This window comes from Sinocyclocheilus anshuiensis, unplaced genomic scaffold, assembly GCF_001515605.1.
Source record: "Sinocyclocheilus anshuiensis isolate Anshui unplaced genomic scaffold, SAMN03320099.WGS_v1.1 scaffold122, whole genome shotgun sequence".
Classification (NCBI taxonomy): domain Eukaryota; kingdom Metazoa; phylum Chordata; class Actinopteri; order Cypriniformes; family Cyprinidae; genus Sinocyclocheilus; species Sinocyclocheilus anshuiensis.
In genome coordinates this window covers 457886-477817 of record NW_015544153.1, presented here as the reverse complement: position 1 = coordinate 477817, position 19932 = coordinate 457886, and the positions used below count along the sequence as shown (strand labels likewise).

Below are 19932 nucleotides of genomic sequence, written 5' to 3'. Positions count from 1 at the left end.
TGACACCTAAAATATTCACAGTGTTTATGTCCATAGACCCAAACTCAACTGTCTTGAATGGAAACTAACTTTGTTCAGACAGGCAAAATAGCCTACAACGGAAATGAAAACCTTCTTTTTCCTCTATGTAAAAGGCTATTTGACCCCTGCCCTTTTGAGACTGCTCACTTTGTTTTTTTTCTTGTTTTTTTTCTTGTCCAACTTTTCATGATTTTGTGCCCATATTTAGATGGTCTCAAAGGACCACTGAAATTTCATGGGCATTTGGGCAGTGAAACTGTCTGGATTCTTGCCACCAAACTTAGAGCAGTGAAACCTTTGAGTTACTTGTGATTCAGTGTACCACATAGTGCAAAAATAATGAATTCTGGTAAACATTAATTTCAAACAAGCAGAATTAATAGAATTATCACCTGTTTTGTGCTATGACATAAATTGAGCAAAATGATTAAAATAATGGGACTCTCAATGTGTAAGAATATTTAACTGTCAAAAACACAATATATATACAATCTTTTAAAATTCTTTACCTGTTAATTTAGTATTAAAATGGTGCTCTGTACTTAAAAATTACAATTGCACATTTGGTTCAAACAAATGAACAGCATTTGAAACTTTGCAGATCTTCTGCACCTGTTCTGCAGTTCAATAAATTTTATCTTTGTCTCTGAAGCCACAGATGAATTTTGTGCTACTCTGTGGTGCTAGTGATGCTATTTTATATTTGCAGAGACACATATTAACCTTCCGATTGCATATTATGTACATTTTATATACATTTGCGAAATAAAATGAACGTAAAAAGTATAAACTGACCAAATGCATAATATATTTGCACATGGCTACAATTTGGATCCATGCTGGCAGTCATAAACTCTACTCAAAAACAATAATTTATGATAATAATTCAACCTGGGAAAATGATACCAGCATTAGCAGTGCTTTATTGTTAACATTTATTTAAATAAATGTAGACTACGCAACTTCAAGATAAGATTTGAAAATTGCACACTTGACTTCCCGTGTTAAGAACATTCTTTACAACACGCAACATCTGCTCAGACAGCCCTCATAAGTGTTGCTTTACATTCATACATATATGCCAGCAAGATGTTACAAATCAGGCTGATATCTACAATCTTAATTTAATGTAATGGTTATGTGTCTGTATGGTATTTGACCTCTGAACATTCATTTGCTAATATGTCTTATCATTTGCACGTTACATGTCTGACATTTTGATCGACCTTGAAAGGTTGTGAATTTGCCTCAGGATAAGATAAGAACAGACGGTTCTTGGCAGCCAGAGCCAAAAAAAAAAAAAAGCCAGAATAATCTTATTAAACACTCACCGTGGCCTGTAGCTGAAATCCAGGAAGAGAGAGATAGAAAGAAAAAGAGAGAGAGTGAGAAAAAAAGAGTGGAGACACGACATGGATGTTCTGGTGAAGGAGTTATATGTATTTAGTCTGCCGAAGTGATGAAGCTCTCTGATCTGGCTTGTACGCTAGATGGCTTCTGCTTGCCAAGTTTGTGTGTGTGTGTGTTTGTGTGTGAGCTTGAGAGAAAACGTGTGAACTTATGTGCGAGTATGGGTCTCTGTATGTGTTTCATATATGCACACAGGTGAACTGTGTGGGCTGCTCGAATCACTCAAATTTGCATTCCCTTCGGGCTTCTCAGAAACTGTAACTTACTTTCTCACCCAAGTCTTGGGATGTAACTGCTGAATGCTTTGAAAAGCTGTGCTGCAGACTAATGCCTAAAACAGTTAGAAGAAATGTTTGCATTCAATTGGTTTAGGGACCCATTAAGACATTTGAGACATATATTTGGAGCAGTGCACAGTGAAAACTCTCTTGAAGAAAATATCAATAAATGGTTTTATCATCGCACACAAAAAGAATAAAATAAATCTTGAAATTGGAAAACATCAAAGCCAGACCCAGAACTTAATTTACCTCATGCTCTGTTGAGTCTGTTTAGTGTATTTATGTTTGGGTCCCCGAAGACCCCTAATGTCTTACGTGTATAATAATTAATAATAACAATAATAATAATATTAATAATAATTACCAAATTATTTTCTCTAATTAAATTTTTTTAATACTTTTTTTTTGGACCTAATAAAAACATTTGACTGATTGAAATGATTGAGGTTTTAATTGTTTTTTCTCTCTCCTCAACATACACTTTTTAAAAGAAATGTAACTGTTTTCCAATATTCACTGTAAAACATGATTTTTCTAAGTTGTAAATAAAACAAATATTATTGGAGTACGTTGGAGTATGTCGTAGGCTATGTGAATATACTTTGCATTTACTGATGTTTTTACCTAGAGTCTTGGTGACCTAAAACAGAACCCTTTTGAAAATGTTTAACAAGTTAAAATTGTGTTCATAATAAGTTCCCAAAAGATTAAGAAATGTCATGAAGTATCAACTTGATACTTCAATGTTATGTTATTTTAGATTAAAAGAGCCTCTTCTCTTAGACCCAAACCCGACAAGAACATTTTATTTCACCCCTGTTCTTAATTTCTATGTGAGATGTTTCTCTGAGGGTTCATAACTGTTGACGACACGAATGTAACGGTGCGACGGCGCACAGAGCGCGATTGTTCTTCGAGGTGGCTCCTCCCTGCGTTCAGAGGCTGTCTTCCTGCAAATGAGCGCTGTGCAGAAAGCGCTACAGCATAGGGAAGTCCGATTCATTTAAAAGAATCGATTCGCTCGGACGGTTCGTTTCAAATTAAGCTTTCAAAAAAGATTCGAACTGTTCCAAGAATAAGTCGCCGCGTGGCGTTTTACGTTTGTTCTGTAATGCTCTTGTTTGCCACCAAGTGTTCGGAAGTTGTAGAGATATTCGAAAAGATTTGCGTCAAATGCTGTGTTTTTTGGGGAGAGCAGGAAGTGTTCGTTGTAACACCATTAGTTTAACAACTAGAAATGAGCCACACGGAGAAATTACTAGGCTAATATAGATTTCTCCTGACATTCCTCCTGAGCCATGAGAGTAAAAATTATACGTCCTTTGTTACAAATATAAATAATTTATAGGACATTCTGAGGTAAGAAAGCACCATATTCATTATTGGATCGTAATTTAATAAGCGACCATGCTAATGAATATTAAATAACGAATGAATATGCTAATACATATTAATAGAACTGGTATTATCTGAATCAGCAGGTTTTCCTCTTTAATTGGATTTATACACTGTCTGGCACCGAAGTAGACACGCCTCTTTTTCCACAACCTCGCGCTTTAGCGTTACCAGAGCCGTTAAAAAACAATGTTTTGGCGTTACCTGTCAAGTTTGTCATCTTTCATCCGCATTAAAGTTCTTAACTCTCTCCAACGATGAAAAGCTTTACCGACATTCAATCTCGTCGTTGTTTTCCTCGGCTTTCCTTTTCCTTTTAGGACGTGTAGGCCAAGTAGCCTAGCTAGTAAGCATTTTGCACCCTCCAAACTCACGTAAACCGCATTGAATTCAGAGTAGCCTACTGACATTTTACTGTTACATACGACTGTCACAGATAGGCGTGATATCTCAGGATAGTTAGACTATGTCCGTTATATTTTTCACTTATTTCTGCTCATCTTTCCATAAAAATGGCTTGCTGCACTTTTAATGTATTAATTATTTCCAATTTGTTTCTGTTAAAGTTTGTCCTAATTTTGTCGCTTTTATTTAAACTGTTCAAAATGAAGTAGGTTGGGAATAATGAAGGATAATAATTATGATTTTAAATTATGTTTATTATTAGCCTACTTAAGGTAATCAATCACCAGTGTGAGACGCGTCTACCTTACCGTGTGTGAATCGGCTCAATCGAATCCCTAAAAATAACCTGTTCAAAAGAATGATTCGGTCACGAATCGGACATCACCAAAGCGCAGTCCGAACTCAGTTCCTCTCTTCAGCCGTGAGACAGAAGGAAGCAGAGAAACCACGCAGCACCAGAGCACAGTCCACCGGCTCATCTCAGTATGTGGCAGAGAGCTACGTGGTGTTGAAGGAGGACGAGAAAAAACAGACGGTGGTCTCAGGGTCTCCAAATCTCAGGGTCGCCAAATTGCCCGTTCCTGGACAAATTAAACGGTAAGGTCGTTGTCAAGTCATTGTTTTTTTATACCTATGTTATAGCAGAATGCAAATGAATGTATTGCAACCGTGCATTATTATCATTCTAATTTTTTATGCAAACCTTTTAGGGATACATATGCATGTCTGTTCTGCTGTCAGTTTGTTACATGCAGTTATATGAATCTAAAATGATGCAGGCAGGCAGCACCGCTGTCAGACCAGCTGGTGATCACTCTAGCAGAAAGCAGAAATCTCTCTTTTGTCTGTGGGGTTCAGAGTCGAAGGGTTTGCCAAGCGTCTCTGAGGAACGCATCCAGTTTCCTAGGCTACTTAATAAATTATCTGCGCTTGTAATATTTCCATTAATGCCTGATTACAGCTGCTATCAAATGGAATGACTGGTAGACAAAAAAAGAAGAAGAATTATAGATCAACAGTCTCCCCCATGAAATATGTAGTTATTATACAAGCATAATACTCCACCATTTGGCTTTTCGAGACATAACCGTTTGAAAGTTGGATAAATTATGTAGTTTGAATGCGTAAGTTGGCAACGAGGACGCCCAGGAGACCTGCTTCCTGTCAGGTAGAGCAGTGGTTCCCAACTCTGTTCCTGGAGGCCCCCCAACAATACACATTTTAGACGTCTCCCTAATCAAACGCACCTGATTCAGCTCATCAGTTTGTTAGTGGAGGCTCCAAGAATTGAAATGGGTGTGTCAGATGAGACATCCAAAATGGGTGCTGTTGGGGGACCTCCAGGAACAGGTTTGGGAACCGCTGAGGTAGAGCGAGCGCTTCTCCTGGAGCAACTCCATGCCTGTCCGTGTGCATCTACCTGTGATGGAGAGAGCTTGGCGAGCTTGGGGTAGCTGCTGGAAACTACAAGTCTTATATTTAGACTTTGATATCAGACATAGACTTATGTTTGTTATTTACGATGGTTACTCGCAGAGCGTCTTGATTTGCAGAGAACTTTTTTATCTAAAGTAACAAGAACTGGTCCATGGTTCCCACACTTATGGAAAATCAGTAAATATCAGGTAAAAAAGAAAAAGAAAAAAAAGTTTCCAGGTCTTGAAATTGGAATGGAAATTAATACATGAAAATCATGGAAATTCATTGGTCTAATAGTGTGGGAAATCTGCTGTTCTTCCTGGAGCTGCCAAATGCTTTGGTTAAATCTTTGGGTTATCACTGGTTGATCCATTAAACCAGGGGTTTTCAAACTGAACCAAAAAAAAAACTGTGTAAAAAAAATCAGTAAGTTAAAATTAAATAAATAAATAACAAAAGATTTAAATAAACAAATAATACATTAACAGATAATACAAACAGTACAGTACTATAGTGAGTAAAAACAACAATGTAATGTAGAAATGATAGAAATTATACATGTATTTGTAATATACTATACACAATATACTATTCGTCTATACATTAAAATATAGCTGCCTTTTGAATTTTAGCATGAGGGTCTCTCACACAAGGATGATCATATTTGGGGGTCTGTGACATCTAAAAGATTGAAAACCCCTGCACTAGACTACCACCCTCTACTGGTGAACACCATGAACATCGTAAGAAAACTGAAGAGGCTCATTGTTTAGGCTGTTAAATAAACAATATATTGTTTTTTTTCAAGGGAAAACAAAATGGGTTTATAGGGCTGGTGTAGTAAAATCTGTCTGGTTCAGGGGTGTGTGGTTTGTGAGCTGACTAAAATGTTCATGCTCCACAGCCGGTCATGAATAGCTCTCACATTGTGGTCTCCGTTGATGGATTCAGAGTTCATTACCGGTTGTTACATAAGTCACTTCTGCTGACAGTGCATTGGTGATCATTATCTTAATTCTCTTGTTTGTGCTTTTGTTTGTTTGAAAGAGCGAGCGGAAAATGAATTGAGAAGTTTGATACACCAGCTTTTTGTTTTTGGGGTCTTTCCCAGTTTGAATCCTCTGGTTTGTGTAAATCAAGTCTTGTTGTGAGTGGGTAAGACAGTGTTTGTGAAGGCCAGTGGTCTGTGGCTCTTTCGTACTGTTACAGTGCAGTGTCAGGCTTAAGTGAGGAGGCTTTCTGCTCGTATGTCATCCAAATGGAGATGGAGAGAGACTGCCTAGTTTCCAGGATTGAGGATTGAGACCCAAGATTTCTCCATTGCAGAGCGGGCTTCACATTCAGTCTGTCATATGGGTTTAATTATCAGAGTTTTACTCGTGCCTGATGGCGCCCCGTCTCAAGAGTAGTCTGAAAGCACAAAATGCTTCTTGCCATCTCAGATCACACATATTCTTGTACCTCATGTCTTCGCTAACAGTTTACAAGGCCCTTCCTGAAATTTCATGTCACATTTAGTGTAGCTCGCAGATGCTTCTCGTTCTTGATTTGCCCCAAGAGCAGCCAATTATGAAGTTCAACTCCTTCAAGGCCACAGCTGATTTTTTGGAGAAGATGTTCTTTACGGGGTCATGTCGTCCTGTGTCTTGAGCTCCTTGTCCTGCTTTGTAGGCCGGTGTTTTTTTTTTATCACAAAACAGACTGCAGATGGACAAGTGAATCATTCACTGGAAAAGTTTAGTTATTTCCTCTTATTTACACAATTTCTGTTATATTGTTTTATATAATGGGGATAAGAATTTAATGATTCTGATTCCTTTTAATGTTTTTGAATCCATTTATGACTCCATTAATGACTCTTTCAATTGGCCATGACTATACATAGATATAACAAATATAGCAAATAACCAGCAAACTATTCATTTATTTATTTATCTTGAGCCAACTCATTAGAGTCTTTCATTCAGGAAGTTGTGCTGTTTGTTTTTGATTCACTGAAAAGAAACGGCTCAAAGTATTCATTCGTTTTACAATCGGATAACACTAGTTGCACTGTAACTACATATATAACACTGGTCATGCCTTAACTGTGTATTAAGCAAATAAAAATGTATCCATTTTGTTGATTTATTCATTTGATTTACCAAAAAGAACCAAGTCATCATTAGAGTGATTTGTTTGGGAATTGGTTTACACTGGTTGTGCTGTAGGTTTTTGATTCACTGAAAATAAATGCCTCAAAAGATTTACTCATTCCGGAAACAGACAACACTGGTCATGCTGTCTATTTTGCACTGTAGATTCAGTATCGTTGTTGTGGCATGGTTGAATAAATAGTGCAGAGAAAGTATTTTAGTACAATATATTGTTGAACGCATACAGTCTGTGAGAAATATTTACCCTAAAAATAGAAAAGAAACTAACAATTTTCAGTTCCCAACACGTATTATAACATAATGTTGGCCTTTTGGGTTGATCAAGCCTCAAAGCCACATAGTTCATGACACTTCGTGACCTTCTTTGGCAAGATTTAGATAAGACAGTGTTTTGATGAAAACCACCGATCTCAGTCTGGTAACTTCACAATATAACAAGACTCTAACAAGAGGTAATGCAAGTAAAGAGGCTTTGCCAAGCAGGAAATAACAGTAAAAAGCCTGGAGGGTTGAAAGGGTGTGGAGAGCACAGGGGCATGTAGTCCATCACTATTTGTAGGGGACAAAGACCTCTTAGTGTTTTAAGATTACTTGCTGCACTTAAGCTGTTTCAATGCAGCCCATAGGAAATGAAGGGAACTTAAAACCAGCATCAGCCTCTGAGGCCACTTTTGGGTCCTGACCTATTTGTTGCTGCTATTTTTTCAATGGAGACAGAGAGTGTTTGATTTTTAATGGAGGAGAATGTAGAATATTGTCAGGCAGTTTAACATGGCTTATTTTGTGGCAACAGAAATCTTGGATGAGTTTCACACAGTGGTTTCAAATAGCTTTCCAAAACAGTCTTTCCGTAGAAATTAGACAAAGCTCCCTCACACACACAGACACACACTTCTTTGGCCATTGTCTTTTTTTTTGTGGTACTAGTCAGAAATAGTTATCCTTGATGGACAAATGAATGTAAAAACTCTATATTCTTTCTCCCACCCTTTCCCAAATTTTCTCCCTTTCCTCCTCCTTTAACCCCTCCAAAATTTTTTACCCTTTCTTTCTTGAGTTTGAGTTCATCCTTTTTTTCTTCAAGAGGCAACTTGTATCCTTATGCTGCCAAATCATTTCCCATCTGTTCTTGATTACCTTTGTCTGCACTTGGTTTCTCTTCACCCATCGGAGCTTGTATGGCATCTCTTTCTACCTCTTCCCAGAAAGCATGGAGTGAGGGATCAATAGATAATGAAAGAAAAAAGGAGTGTGCAAAGGAGGTAGAATAGCTTTTGTTGATGTTGATCATTTTGCTGATAAAGAACATGGAAAAATGTCTCAAACTTGTGCATTGCCATGTTTGAAATGGCATAATAACACACTACTCATATTATTCTTGCAGTATGCAATGTATATACTGAGCAAAATATGCAATTTTTCTTTATGCATGACATTTGAATGAAAGTGTGGAAAGTGAAAGACCAATGAAAGTGCAGTATACAATCAAATCACACTGCAAGGAAGATGTTATCCCACAATGCAATGCACTTAACCTAAAATTAACCTTCCATTTCCAGTGTGACAGAGGCAATATCAACCACAGTTTTTACAACAATGTATTTTCTTTACTTTATATGTGATTATTACATTAATTTCTATAGTAAATTGCAAAAATAACCAGTTTTCTGAGTTGATTAAAAAAAGTAATTTTGGGTAAAATCATCTGCTAAATAATTAAATGTAACTAATCTAAATACATTTTGTGTGTGTGTGTGTGTATATATGTAACATGACAACTATGTTGTGTGTGCACTCGCATACTACGATCAAAAATAGTAGGCATTATACAGTATGAACAACAGTATGCATTACATAGCCTAACACAGCCTATGGCTGCCTCTCTCACATTGTGTCCCATTAGAAACAGTGGTGCCACACGAGTCCCTGAGTATTTCTCAAATTAGGACATTTTGTTTTATAGCCGGCCCCAGACGTCAGATTGGCCTCCTGACCCCACAATGCTTTCCTTTCTTTTGCACTCTTCTGGTGAAGGACAGAGTGAAGAGAAACAGCGGCCCGCAGTTTAGAAAGCACTTTTCCCCTTTCCTCTTGAATGTGAAAGGAGGAATGATTGATTAGCTCTAGCAACAGGATGCAAACAACAGCCTCCCAAGGCAATATGTTTGACCGGTCAGTCAGAGAGGAACCATTTAGCCAAGAAACTCGCTGTTCTTCTTTTCTTTTGCATCTATCTAACATGTTTGTTTTTCAGTAGGGAGGCTCTTCATATTTATGATCCCCGGTTGTACACATCTTAGAACTGCCCATCCTCCACCTCCAACCCCAAGAGGCGAAGTGTCAGGATCCACATAGAAGTGAAGCCCCCATGGCTCCAGAATTCTGTGCGTCACTTTGGTGAGCGTGGGGCCGTCAGAGGGCAGAAGACATGTTGGGACAGAGGGCTGGGCACCGCATTGAAGCTTGCTGTAGTAACCATGGAAACGGTGTGGAGGAGTTTGGCCTTCGTTGGCATCATCGCCATGGTTGCCCGTGGAGTGGCAGAAAGTTGGAGTCCTGAGGAGTTTGCTCAGTCTCAAGGTGAGATTCCTGATTGTTTAATTGTAATGAAGTTTAAGTAAATGGTGTGAAAAATAAGTGTTCATTTCGTTTTGGCCACCATTTGCTGCCGATAAAGTGCATTAAAGGGGGCTGCTGCCATCCTGCTTCGTGTATCGTTCAAAAGTTTTGAAAGAAGTCTCTAATGCGCACCAAAGCTGCATTTATTTGCTCAAAGATACAGTAAAAACAGTAATATTGTGAAATATTCTTACACTTTAAAATAGATGTTTTCTTTTCTAATATATTTTAAAATTGAATTTATTCCCGTGTCAGCAAAGCTGAATTTATCTGAATATTTGTCACATGACCCTTTAGAAAACATTCTGATATTCTGATTTGCTGCTCAGTTTCTTATTATTATCAATGTTGAAAACAGTTGTGCTGCCTAATATTTTGTGGAAACCATGATGCTGTGCCATGATACTGATGACACTGAATGGTGATACTGATGTATTTTTCAAGATGTTTTGATGAAATGAAAGATGAAAAAAATAAACATTTATTTGAAATAAAATTACTTTGAAATTGATCACTTTTGATCAAGTTAATGCATCCTGGCTAAATAAAAGTATTAAAAAAAAATATTTCTGAATGGTAACGTGCCTGTATCGGCCACTGAAAAACTATATTGAACATAATTAGCAATATCTCATAATTAGCAAAATGGACTACTATTTCAATTTTACTAATAAAGACGAATTATTACTTTAGTAAGACTGAAATCAACTTTTAAAGTGCATTTAAACACACGTATTGTTGCAGTAGAAGTTACCTGATAAACTTTCCGTTTCATGTTGCACAATGGATGCAGCAGATCATCAAAGCGTAAAACAGAATGAATTGTTAGTCTCGAGCCTTGAACAGTAACAAACCATTTAGACAACCAGGAACAGATGCACTGTGACGTCAGTTAGCCATCACAAGAGCCAGCCAGACTCGATGACCCATCTTTCCATGAAACCGGCCACTGTCTCCTTTCATACAATTAGTGACACATGAGGCACCTTTTAGACATCCTACATCAAAATGTACATTCCTGCAACATACTAATCCTGTTAAGTCATTTCAAATATATAAGATTTAAAGAGAAAAAAAGTTACATAATAAGAACATGTTCAAGCATGTAGATTTGACATAATTTCATTGTCTGTCCAGTTCAGGACGAGCGTATGAGCGTGTCTGGCTGAGTTTCTGTGTGTTTATTCAAAAGGCGGATGGGACAAATTTGCAGACCAGCCGTAGTTGCTATAAAACGTAATTTTTTTGGCCTATGAATAGCTTAATAACACACTTTTCCCTCCCATAACCAGTGTTACATCATGTAGCGTACAGTTATTAAAGCAGAGCACTGAGTTTATGTATAATCTCACCACATGCAGTGAACGGTCACCACAGGCATATAATTAATTCTTGTAGTCCAAATAGCAGTGTGGCAGACGGTACACAAACAGGATATGGATGGGTTTTGAGTCGCTGACAGGGCCTCCGTTCAAGAAAGACTGACTTCTCAGCCTGGCATAGGGAAGAGTTTTCTCCTCTGCAAGTCTGGGTGCACTCGTTGACTTGATGCAGCTGTTGCACATCTGGGAAAGGTGGAGAGACTTCTCTCTCTCTTTCTCCAGCCCGGTTTCCACAGGAAAACTTTGGTTAAAAAAGGGGGAGGGGTTCACTTTAGTTTCCCGCACGGTCCTAATTAAAGGTTGTTCTCCTTAACCTTCGAAAATAAACTTTCAAACCCTGGGCGGCTCCTGACGGTGGTTTGTTTGAATCAAAAGTGAAGTCTTTATTCTTTTAATGGGGCTCTGTCCATGGTGAAGGAGTTTATGGGGAAGTAACACAGGCATCCTCCTCCTCTCAGGTTCCTTGTTGAGATTAAAGACACATCAAAGGCTCTGGAGGATCGGTGCACCCTGTAGGTGTAAGGGCAGGGAGTACCCTTCCATCAATTGTGGGCCTTATGTTTATTTAAGATGGTGCCGGTTGATGGCGGTCAGAGGGCTAGGCGTGTGGTACAGTTTGAGCTCTGCTTTCATGCTTTGACATAAAACCCAGCTGTGCCCCTGACTCCAGTTATTGAGACTGTCTGGATTCAAGTTATAGAGAAAGGCTAGATTACCTTTATGCTTGGCTAATTCGCAGAAACTTAAAGTACAGTTTTAGTACACGGATGGCCCCTCTAGAGCAACTTGAGGCCAATTGTGTTACTTAAAATCGTTCAAACTAGCTGAATTTTTATCACTGTAGTTAAGAGTTTATATCCCTGTGTGTTTATGTGAATTTTGGAAGATCACATAAAAATTCTCAATGGAAACACTGAGATAAAATTTCCAAAATTTGCATTAAAAATGACTTCTAATGTCAGATTGATCCTAGCATGTGAATACGTTACATCGTTGTTTTATGCTTAATAATAATGAAAATAATAATAATAATAAAAATTACATGTTGTTATTTGGCTTAGGCTCTCTCTTTATGCCTTGCAAGTGTTTTATTAGTTAATTTTTTATTTTCATTCTTTTTTTTGTAGTTATTAGGCTGTTATTTAGAGTAGTATGTTTTACTTTTACACCTGAATATATGTGTCCTTCTTGCAGTTTAAACATCTTCGTTGTTTATAATAGAAGCAATCTAGTTTTGTCACTTCATGTCGCTTACTTGTAGAACCATTGTCACACATAATGCATAAACTCTAATTGTGAGAATGATTTCAATCGTATTTGTTATTAAATAAAGTAACAAAATAAGTAATGACTTATGGTGTAAATTGTAAAAAGTACATTATTTTGCATGTTCAGTCCTAAAAGTAATCCTGAACTTTTTACTTTTCTTTTTCCTTTTTACTTCCAAACCACTCAACCACTGATTGCTTTTACAATTGATTGTAATTTTTAAACCCAGAGAGCATTTACTGTTGGATAGGGTGTATAAAACCAGAAGTGAGCTTAAATTTAATCAAAAGGACGGACCTCATCTGTTGAGCTCTTCTGTTGGTCCGGTGATTATCTTAAGTCTGCGCAGGTTTTAAAAGCCCCATGCAAACACATATGGGGCTCAGAAGCAGCAGCTCTTTCACTAATTAGACAGTCTTATTAAGTGGCCCAGTCTGAGTAACTGCTGTGAGGAGGGAAAGATGTGATCTTTTATCATTTCAGCACTTGGTTTGAGCCTTTATTCCCTCCTTATGGAAGGCTTAATCAAATGGACTGTATTCTCTAAGGTTACTTGTCCTTCTCTTGCCATACACAATGCCACAGTTAATATAAGTCATATGGTGCGTCTGCTGATGTAAATTTTCTACAGCTCTGAGAGATTACGGAAAGTAGTAAGACAAGCTGAATCAAGGTCACATACAAGTCTCATCTTCATGCCGCTGGACCCAAACAAATGAGACATTGCTGTTGCCCCGCTCACAGTGTTTGAACTGGCAGGATGGAGTATACAAACCAATGGAACAAACCTTGTTTCACATCTGAATGTATAAAAGGGTTTGGTTTGGTTTCAGGATGTTTGTCTCTTTGCCAATCTCCGCCCCTTGGGTGTAGTTTTTCAAATGCCGAATTTAAACAATTAATCTCTAGGCCCACTGTTGGGAACAAGAAGTATACAATTTCAGGATTTCCATAGCAACAGGCAGCCCTTGGTCTTTGGGCTACTAACTTGCTTTTCTTCTCTGTGGTCTATTCAATGGTTTCACTGTGAACTCTTTTGTTCGGCAATTGACACGGTCAGAGTACATAACTGCAACTGAATAAAATCCTTGTTAGTAACCAGAGGCTCTTTACATGGGCCCCAAGGGACAGTGATCTGCTTAAAATTTTTGTTTACGTATGTATTGTTGATTTGAGTTAACAATTCTCACTTGTTTGGATCTTAAAAATGCATTTAGTAATTTTTTATGGTCTTGGAGTGATACCGACAACTAGAGGCATAAATTCCTTCACATCCCTCATGCCTTGCGTGTTAGTTTAAAACGTTGTTTAGTATTCATTACATATTTAGGCTTTTTTATTTATGCTTTCTGCTAGCAATAAGTGTCTTGTATACTCTTAGTTCCTCTTTACTCCCACAGATTTCCATATTTAAATCCAATTTGCAGAATTCCTCAGACATTTTCCCCTAAAATCGGTGCAGAAAATGTGGAAAGAGTGTGCCGATTTCATCTAGGCCTGGTCATGTGACCTCAGTATGGCAGCCCCCATGAAGTGATCTTCAAGTTAAATAAAAATTTTAGGCTACTGGTATGATTTGAAATCAAAATAATTGTGGTAAATAGCCGCGGATCATAGCGCACTACAAACCTGTGAAAGCACAATGAGCCCGTTCTGCTTCTGCACTGCATACCGCACGCACACGGACTGCACTGCAAACGGATTCTCACTTAAAGGCACAATATGTAATTTTCGCCGCTAGAGGGCACGTATTCAAAATAAACAAATAGACAAAGGCGTAGTTTGATGATGCGTGGAATCATGGGACTCGGTCAGAAATCATGAGCTAGGATGGATGAGCTAATGGTTTATTACCGTAGTAGAATGAAGCAGGAACACTGTTCTAGTGGTTTTTGGATATTTTAATTAAAAAATCGTACATATTGTGCCTTTAAATTGACTCTTTTAATCAAACTTTGATGTATTATACAACATAATCACTTTCTTTCTATACTCGAGTGAGTTGTCGTGGCTCCCCTGTACATTAGAAATGGGCAGGTGTATCTAAAGTCTGTCTCTCCCAGCTGGTGTAAAGCTCAACTCTAAAAACAGGTGTTTTGGAGAATAATGATGGATTTAGTTTCAAGCAGCATGCTGTGGCTTGCTCATTACTTGCCTGAGCTGGTAATACACCTGCGTAAACAGATTGCAAAGTCAAGACCAATGCTTGTTTATCCAGACCCTTTGAGTATACTGTTAAATCTCTCTGATAAATGCCATCTGACATCCTGGATACAGTATTGGGCGATTCAACTACCTGGCATCACAGGTGCTAATACATGACCGGCCTGGTCGATAATTTATCCATTTTTAATCGTGTGTGCACCAACACAAGTAAATACAATGGAGGATTAAGCTTGCTCATGAAGGCGGTAAGAAACTTCCAGGTTAATTATTGGTGATCAGAGTAGCATGACTAAATTCACCAGGGAATGCTCAGTGTGTCCACAAGAGCATCACTAAGCACATTACAGGATTATGTGGACTTGAAAAGTGTGACCGAGAGAGATGAAGAGAGGAAACAATGAAACATTCTAAGATCCTTTGGCCAGCCTCCATGAGTTCCCATTTCATCCAGGATTATTAGCCTAGCACAAGCTCATTATTTTATAGGGGAGACTAATGATGGGATGATTTGATCTTGTCAGGGACTTCAATGTATCTAGCGTGTAAAATCAGATTGCCCAGGGAAGCCAACTGTTTTGTTTTTTCACATGCAAGCAAAAGTATATCATACATTTCAATGTCAGACCCTTCATGCTAATCTGAATCTATGGTTTCTTGTGTTTTTTCAGCAAGGGGTCATTGTGGCTGGAGGTGAGGAGTACCTTATCGAACCCTTGGTTTCTGCTAAAAACATCACTAATGAGGATGGCAGAGAAGGGCACCCCCATGTGGTGTACAAACGGTCATCTCTAAGATACCAAAACATGGACCAGTCCTGTGGAGTCATTGGTAAGAACTAAAAAGGCCATGAAGATGTTTTTTAAACATTTTAAGCATCAACTCACAAGAGAAAATTGTGTTCGCCAACCCATTTCATGGGGTCTTTCAGTATGTATGGTATCCCGTTTTAATCATAACATTAAAGTCATTATAATGGAAGTAGAAATTGATATTTTCACGCATTTTGTGACATACATCTGAGAGAAACAGATTGTTGAAAAATGATGGGCAGGAATTTGCTTCTGTCCATCGGTTGTGCATTGAATGGAGGCAGATTTGAATGACGAGCTTGTACGTAGTCGATTATAAGAAAGAGGTGGGGTTTAAGCACACTAAATGATTGGAGAAGTCTGGCATACGTCACCAGAGAGAAGTTTGCCCTTTCATCAGAAGCTCAAAGAATTCATTTAGAAAAAAAGATGAATTTACATTTCATGCTAACCAAATCTAACTTATTTGGGACACTGCCAGGTTTATAGGTAAACTTAACATAACTACCTTATTGAAAGTAATTAATCCAAAGTCAGCTCATTCACAATTTGAAGTTACGCTAGAAGGATTTTGTATTTGTAAAATAGCATTAAGTTCTGGATTGAAGGCACTTTTTTCATCACAAGATTTTAATAAAAACTGTAACTACAGAGTTTTGCTCATTGTGGCTGTTTCTCTTTAGATGAGAAGCCTGGTAAGAGCTATGGATGGTGGCAGAGAACAATAAAGCCCTCACCCAACCAGATGGGACGGGGCCAGTTACCACTGAAGCGTTCTGTCAGTCGAGAGCGCTACGTCGAAACCCTCGTGGTGGCCGACAAGATGATGGTCAGCTATCACGGCCGTCGCGATATCGAACAGTACATTCTGGCTGTCATGAATATTGTAAGCTTCAACTCTCCTTGTTCTTGTGTGCATGCTTAAAGGAATAGTTGACACAAAAATTAAAATCTTGTCACTCCTCATGTTTTTTGAAAACCCATATCACTTTCTTTTTTCCTTGGACACATGGAGTTATTTATAACAGAATGTCCAAGCTGCTCTTTTCCATACAATGAATGTGAAAGATTCATCAAGTCATGAAAATTTTCAAAAGATTTTAGATTTTGATCTGTTCCTCACAAAGCTATCATATGGGTTCTGCATTTTTTGGTGCTTATTTGGGATTTGACTGCCCCTGGTTTCTAGTTGCTGTCTTTTTATGGAAGAAAGCTGTTCGGACATTGTGCTAAACTCTTCGCCGGTTAATTGAGAGCCTTACAAAGACCTAAAATGAACAGTCTGCAATGTCCCACAGACTAAGTGAATCTTCAGAGGATGTTTGACCTATCCAGGCCATTTGTTTTGGCTCAGAGAATAATGATTAAATGAAAACCAAGTAACTGTCTTCTGTCACTCTGAGGATCCATATTTCTCTCTCCAATTTATAATCCCCATGGGCGATTTGTGGCATTGTTACAAATGGTTTCACACCTGTGGAATGTGTTTAATGAAGGGATTACCTCACCTCGCTGCCCCAGCGCAGCAGTTAGCACTGGTTTTATAGTAGACTGTAAACTGTCCATCTTTACAGTAAACAGCAGGATTAGAAAGGTCTAAAAACAGACAACTGGCTCGTTTTTAAGACTGTTTTTTTCTTGTTTCCCTGGAGGTCAGGTTGCCAAACTGTTCCAGGATTCTAGCCTGGGGAATGCAGTGAACATCGTTGTGACGAGGCTTATTCTACTGATGGAAGACCAGGTACTCTTACTGAAGCACATTTGCCTAGAGGACTGTTACATTTATTACATTTGCCTGATCACAGTATTTGTGCACTTTAAATTCCAGTCACGCATTACCATTCAAATAGGGACATTTTAAGTGAACATAGAAATGCGATAGCATGTTTCAGTTTCTGGTGCAGCAGTGTGTTATGTGAGATATAAACACCTCTGGTGTGTGCATGCATCATTTGTGAAAAGTATAAACAATGGTTTAACATGCATTGTGAATGCAATGCTCTGTCTTCACTTTATTTTAAAGTGGTGGTTGATTATTTAAATTTTAGTTAGTGTGTAATGTTGCTGTTAGAGCATAAGCAACGTCTGCAAAGTTACGATGCTCAGAGTTCAATGCAAAGGGAGATATTTTCCTTTAAAGAAATTGCTGTTTAAGGACTACAACAAAAGGCTTGTATGGACTACAACGAGCTTCTTCCTGGGCTTGTGACATCATTCACTAACCCCGCTGTTTACATAAACCCTGCCTCCGGGAACTGTTTTGACAAGAACGGAAACAGTGGTGTAGAAGGTAAAATATGTGAAAATGTTATACTGCACTCCAAAAACACAATCAAGCCTTTGAAAAAAGCTGATCAATCACCCCTTTAATATAAAATATAAAAATTATAAATATTATAATATAATATAAAAATTATAAATACATTATTTTTACATTTTGATTGAAGGATTTAGGATAGAAATATACACAATTGTTAAAAAGTTTGGGGTCAGTACGGTTTTTTTTTTTTTTTTTAATTCAGCAGTATGCTTTAAATTGAACAAAAATGACAGTAAGGATTTTAGATTGTTTGACAAGATTTCTAATTTAAATAAATACAGTTCTTTTGAACTTTCTGTTCATCAAAGAATCCTGAAATGTATTACAATTTCCACAAAAATATTAAGCTGCACAACATTAAGTAGTTTTATATTAATATGTAGTTTTATATGTAAATGTATATGTAAAACTACATATTAAAATGTAAAAAAATATATTTAAAATATTGTTATTCATGCAATTCTAGCCCTGTGCAATATTTAAAAACTTTGTAAAATCCTGAATGAAACGTACACGTTATTGTATAATTCCAAGAACATGTGCATTAAGTTTACTAGCAACATAAGCAATATTTATTGCAATTATTTATACACAAATTATTCATCAGACAAAATTTCATGATTGTGACAGCCCAACACATACACATATAAGCCTTACGACCCGTTCACACCAAGAACGATAACTATAAAGATAACTATATTAGCGTCCACACCGATTCTGCGATTCTGTCCACACCAGCGGACGATATCGTCTGTTTATTCCAAGCGCACACTCGTCTGCTGCTTTAAATTCTCGAGCTTGTTATGGCAGGATTGATTCTGATTGGCTGTTAATGTTTTTATCGTTCATCAGCTGGAAAAAATCGTTCTGAAAGTGATTTCAACTATATAATTTCTCTGTGCCTTTATCGTTATAGTTGTGGTGTGGACTCTGCTATTCTTTAATATTGAGAACGAATTTTAGAACTATATCTTTATCGTTATCTTTATAGTTATCATCCTTGGTGTGAACAGGTCTTTAGTCTGGCTTATTTCACCTGTCAAAGAATTCCTTGTTTGTGTATTTACAGGCAAAAGCGTCCTAGTCTGAGGCAGTTGAGACAGTCCGCACAAGTTTGGACTGTTTGCTACCTGGTTCTGCTGGGTGTGTCTAGAGAACCTGCCATGACTGCTCTTATTGTTGATTATGACCTCTCATTTTGCCACACTCATGAATGTACAGGGCCTTAAAAAAATGTGTAAGAAATCGAGAAAAATCTAAGGGGAAGCCAAACTGTACTGCTACTGTTCTCGCCGCCTGCTTTTAAATGCAATCAATCTGCCTCTGTCATGCATTCAGGCTTCCACCTCTGTCCTGAGCGGGGCGTGACGACACCACATGAGCGAGTTGGCTCGCTCCGCGGGATCTCTGGAATACGTCGACCTCAAACAGGCTCCTACAGACGACGCAGGGCAGGGAAAGGATAGGAGTGGGGTTTTGCGGTGTATTTAATGACGCATTAATGATCCCAAATCGCAGACAGCTAAAAATAAATCCCCTGTAATTTGTTCCGCATAATGTCATTTGACAAATGATGGGAGACCGGTCATTAGGAGCAGTATTAGCCGTGTTGAGATAACTACTGCGTGGCGTGCTGAAGTTTCGTGGAACCAAACATGGTTAATTTCCAGATGAGAACACCCCGCCACCCCCTGTGGTAGAGGAAACCTGGAAAGTTAGGATTCTGAGCACTGGATTGTGGGATGATACAATTATAGACTATGCCAATGTGTGTGCATTCCTAGGTTACGATGCTGTGGCCATCTTGGGTGATGGGTGCCAGGCAGAGTGGTATAGGGAAACACTGTACATTTGTCTTTTTGTACATTCTAGCAGTGTTTTTGTTGTGTCTGTATTATCATACAAGCCCTCATCAGCTGTAAACCCATCAATAAAGCAGAGAAATGGCTTAGAGCTGTGCATGTTTAAAGCTAAAGAAGCTATAAGTTGTACCTTAAAAAGTTAGACTTATTGCGGGTAACTTGCATCTCTAAAACAAAGCATCTCTATGGACTCCTTTTCAAAGAGCTCAAAATATTATAAAGCGGAATTTATGTTAAAATATTTTCTCCAATTGCAGTTGAAATGTGCTGTCACATTTACAGAAAGGTCCGCATGCTGGGACTCAAACTCATGGTGTCTGAATCACAACGCATATGTCGGCAAGCTGCCCAAAAGTCTATCCGCACAGACTGCCACATTTACTTTCATATGAAAAAAGTCCCCCTGGTGAATTGGATC

At 38.1% G+C, this 19932-nt stretch overlaps 2 protein-coding genes across 3 annotated transcripts in view; one reads left to right on the top strand and one right to left on the bottom strand.

Annotated features, from left to right (window-relative positions):
- LOC107695253 (tyrosine-protein kinase ZAP-70-like) overlaps positions 1-1559 on the bottom strand; it is a 16462-nt gene extending 14903 nt beyond the window's left edge. For both annotated transcript variants that reach the window (XM_016495065.1, XM_016495064.1), the window contains exon 1: positions 1353-1559. The gene's annotated coding sequence lies outside the window, so the exon portion shown is untranslated. The remainder of the gene's footprint in view (positions 1-1352) is intronic.
- A 13200-nt stretch (positions 1560-14759) lies between these two features.
- LOC107695212 (A disintegrin and metalloproteinase with thrombospondin motifs 10-like) overlaps positions 14760-19932 on the top strand; it is a 37151-nt gene continuing 31978 nt past the window's right edge. The window contains exons 1-4 of the mRNA XM_016495029.1: positions 14760-14768; positions 15192-15351; positions 16016-16218; positions 16990-17073. Of these exons, the coding sequence (XP_016350515.1) occupies positions 14760-14768; positions 15192-15351; positions 16016-16218; positions 16990-17073 (456 nt within the window). The remainder of the gene's footprint in view (positions 14769-15191; positions 15352-16015; positions 16219-16989; positions 17074-19932) is intronic.